Consider the following 3,795-nt stretch of genomic DNA (forward strand, 5'->3'; position numbering starts at 1 on the left):
TGTGTGTGTGTGTGTGTGTGTGTGTATGTGTGTGTGTGTGTGTGTGTTTGTGTGTGTATGTGTGTGTGTGTGTAAAATATGTATATATGCATTTACGTATATTTAATGTATATATATATGCATATGTAACGTATATTTATATATATATGTATATAATGTATATGTGTGTGTGATTGTATAACTATCCCTTGTACCTACCATAGCTGGTGTATATGTACGCATGCGTTTGAAACCTATACACTAAGCCCAAAATGTGTGTGCTCGGGATTAAATGGGGGAATTTTCCACAAACCTGCGAGATGTTTCTCCAGAACATCAGAGAGTCTCTGAACCTCCATGCCGTACCGTGCTACACCATAGTCGCGCGCTGCACCTTTATCTGCCGGGGCGTAAACCATAAAGTGACCGAAATTGCCAGTCATGGGCCCCTGTCCAGCCATCTGTCGAACAAAAATGGTCATTTATATCAGATGATATTAGCTTATCGTTGTTGTTTATGTGTTATAAACCGCAGCATAACCTTAGATGTCGGTCGATTTCTACTCTTGCCAAATAACATTGATACATAAACGCACTAACTAAAACTCTCATGTTTGATACAAGAGATTATCGAAGGGCGCTCCAATGATCATCTTACTCAGAGTATAAAACGGAACAGACTCTGATAAACGTGCGTTCGTTGATACGAACGAATAAGTTGGGCTTCTTTGCTCCGAATCGGACACCACTACACTGCTTGCGACTATACTCACATCAGAACTACAAACCAAATTTAAAACTTAGTATAACAGCTACAAATTGCACGCGTGAGAGACCATCAAGAACTACACAACCCCCACGTATAAAGATCGACTACACAACACCCACAAATAAAAAACGACTTAGGAGTATAGTCTACTGCGCTAAATAGTCAAAACACAGTATATTTGTCTCGCGAAAACAACTAGAGAAATCGAAGCCAATTATACACACAAATTGAATCGAATTGTGCCCTTAAATTGAAGTCATATGGGTATATGCGTAAAATCAAATGTATCTTGTACCTGCCAGAAAATCCAGTTCATGACTTCGGCTTTGAGACGAGGGTCGCTAGGTAGGAACATGTTATACTTCTCGGCCAAATAGAGCACTATTGATGCGGACTCGAACAGGTGAATGGGCTTGCCGTCAGGTCCCTCTCCGTCAAGCATGCATGGGATTTTCGAATTGGGATTGATGTCCACAAATCCTTTGTGGAATTGCTCTCCTTTTGAAATGTCGATCTTGTGTGCATCGTACTTGAGTACGCCGGCCTCAGAGAGCTCTTCAAGCATGATCGAAGCCTTGATCCCATTAGGTGTAGCCAACGAATACAACTGTATAGGAGACTCGCCCTTAGGCAACTCTACATCATCTCTTGCCCCAGCTGTAGGTGCGTTGATCGAGGCAAACTTGTTACCATCTGCATTTTTGTAGAGGTCTTCGATCTTTGAGGGAGGTGTCCAGTCGGTCATATTCGGAAAGTTCTAATGTACAAATTGTGTGCTTTAAATTTCTTCTCGCGTGCTGTTTAGTGTTTGGCCTGTTGATATTCTCAACGTTCATATATAAATATATACATCCCATATTTATTTATTTTTTAAATTCGTTGAATCGTTGTAAATAATATTATAGAGCCATATTATGTCTGTAGAGCCATATGTACAATGAATCAATGATACAAACAACAACCAATTGCAATCAAATGGACATCATTCGTAAATCATAGTCAGACTATACAACACTAAAATAAGCTACCTAATATATACAAACACAATTTGGCGCCAAGAGTCTTCTATTTTGGCCCATCATTTTGACAGTCAGTCGTGAGACTCGTGAGTCGTGGCACGGGTGCGAGCGAATCAGCGAAGCTCACATTCTTGTTTTTCGCGTCGGATTAACGGAACCCCAACCAAAAACAAACATTCGGGATTCAGGAACCTGGACTTCTCTCCGGTCTAAGCTAAAAAAAAAATGTATTTTTGTTTTGAAAAACAAAACAGATTTATACATATATACAAAAAAAAAAGACTTATAAATATATTTTTTTGAAATAGTCTTTATTATTTTGTGTTATCGAGACGCGATGTATCTCGAATTGTGATCATATGCCCAACAGTGCCAGTGGTTTTAAAAAAAACCCTACGTTTGAACCATTTATTTGAACGTACTATCCAAAACCCTAAATGAAGGAAGAATCAGGCTGATCTGGTTCAGAGGGAGATGAAGAAGTTTTTGCTGGCTACAGAAAGAGAATGTAAGCGACAAGACAGGAATATGGAGAAGGAGCAGAGGGATGCGGACGCAGCACCAAAGCGGAAGGATGCAGAACTGGCAAAATTTACAAAGAAAGCTGCACCGATTGTTCAAGCAGCAGCTAAGGTTTCATTAACAGAGAAACAAGCCAAGAAAGTTGGCAAGTATACTGATGATCTGTGTGTCTCTTGTCAGAGATATAGCTCGAGTATGAAAGAAAATTCATAAAACGCATTCAAGGGCAACGTGTGAAGGAACATGCGCAACTGATTCTATCGCGTATAAACCGGTTGCAGATAGAGTCTAATCCAGAGACTGGGCATGTTGATGGTGCCGCTATGCTATCGATACTCTGGGAGGATATATTTCAACAACAAAAAGTGCGAGTCTGCGATTACAGCGGGCCAGACACCCATCCTCAACAAGATTGGTTCCACTGAGAGAATATGAACTCGTTTAATTTATAGCAGCTTACTATTGTAAGATTCGGTCTATCAAGGCGTTATTAACACCTTAGAGCAATTAAACGCGTAGGTTAAGTCTAAGTATCGTGAAATTCAAAGTAAATAAACGAAATGAGTCTTTTGGTAAAATTAGGTATGCCTCGTGAAATCAACAATACTCTGAGGGATTGTGAGGCTGAGACATAGCCTATATATAATCCTCTCAGTACTGTTTTCGCCGAAGGGATTTTATTTAGTGTTTCGTTGTCGCTCTATTAGAAACTCTGGTGTTTCGTTGGGACGAATCCGAGAGACTCATAAAATCCTATTTTTAGAAAAAAAAGAATAGAAAAAGAAGAAAATAACTCTTGATGTCCATAGTTAGTGCATTAACCGATAACTTGCCACTTATCAAGAATTACCGACTTAGCCTTCATCAGACTGGCACATCTGGTTGGCTGAACGGAGGTTAAACTAGGTAACGCTAATAGTCCCTAGAAACCTATATTCGGTTGAGCCATCTCGCTACCGAAGTATTCAGATATAAATAGATTTAAAAAGTAAATATAGTTCTATTAATAGAACTAAACCAAATCTTATGTTTGATATTTTACTGGGGCCTTTTAATGGCCTTGTCCAAATATCTGATATGTAAAATGGAAAAGGTATTAATTAATAAAACCGTTATAACCCATTTAGGAAACTTAAGTTCCTTGTACTATTAAGAGTACGTTTATAGTTTACGTACTGCTAAAGAGTACGTTTATTACATAGAGTCTAATGTGGAGGCTCGACTATTGCACTGGGAGAAGCGAAAAAGCCGATGGCATGGCTTGAGAGAAATTAGTCTTGTTTAGCGTTCATTCTTGGGTGTCCAAACCGGGCGGCGGAGGACGGATGAGGATTACCTTATCTTTTGCTGTTATCTTTAGGGGTGTTGTGTGGCTCCGACATCCTATGTTACGATGGTATTCGTCGTAAGTTTGAGCCTTGTTGAGGGTGACTGTGGTGACCAAAAGAGTGTGTGGACTTGAGGAGGGCACAGGTGGGTGTGGACCGTCTGCAGCGGGACTGTTGG

General features: G+C 39.9%; 2 protein-coding genes across 2 annotated transcripts; one reads left to right on the top strand and one right to left on the bottom strand.

Moving 5' to 3' along the window:
- Positions 1-233: 233 nt before the first annotated feature.
- On the bottom strand, positions 234-1,573 carry SARC_12418 (hypothetical protein; the record flags this gene model as incomplete). The annotated part of the gene is made up of 2 exons (XM_014293475.1): positions 1,044-1,573; positions 234-440 (listed from the first exon to the last, which is right to left on the bottom strand). Exons 1-2 carry the CDS (start codon positions 1,491-1,493, stop codon positions 234-236), a joined length of 657 nt encoding a protein of 218 aa, XP_014148950.1. The 5' UTR covers positions 1,494-1,573.
- Positions 1,574-2,241: 668 nt separating this feature from the next.
- SARC_12419 (hypothetical protein) lies at positions 2,242-2,502 on the top strand (the record flags this gene model as incomplete). The annotated part of the gene is made up of 1 exon (XM_014293476.1): positions 2,242-2,502. The coding sequence occupies one exon, from the start codon at positions 2,242-2,244 to the stop codon at positions 2,500-2,502; it is 261 nt and encodes an 86-aa protein (XP_014148951.1).
- Positions 2,503-3,795: the final 1,293 nt, after the last annotated feature.

Source organism: Sphaeroforma arctica, assembly GCF_001186125.1.
Source record: "Sphaeroforma arctica JP610 unplaced genomic scaffold supercont1.2290, whole genome shotgun sequence".
NCBI lineage: Eukaryota > Ichthyosporea > Ichthyophonida > Sphaeroforma > Sphaeroforma arctica.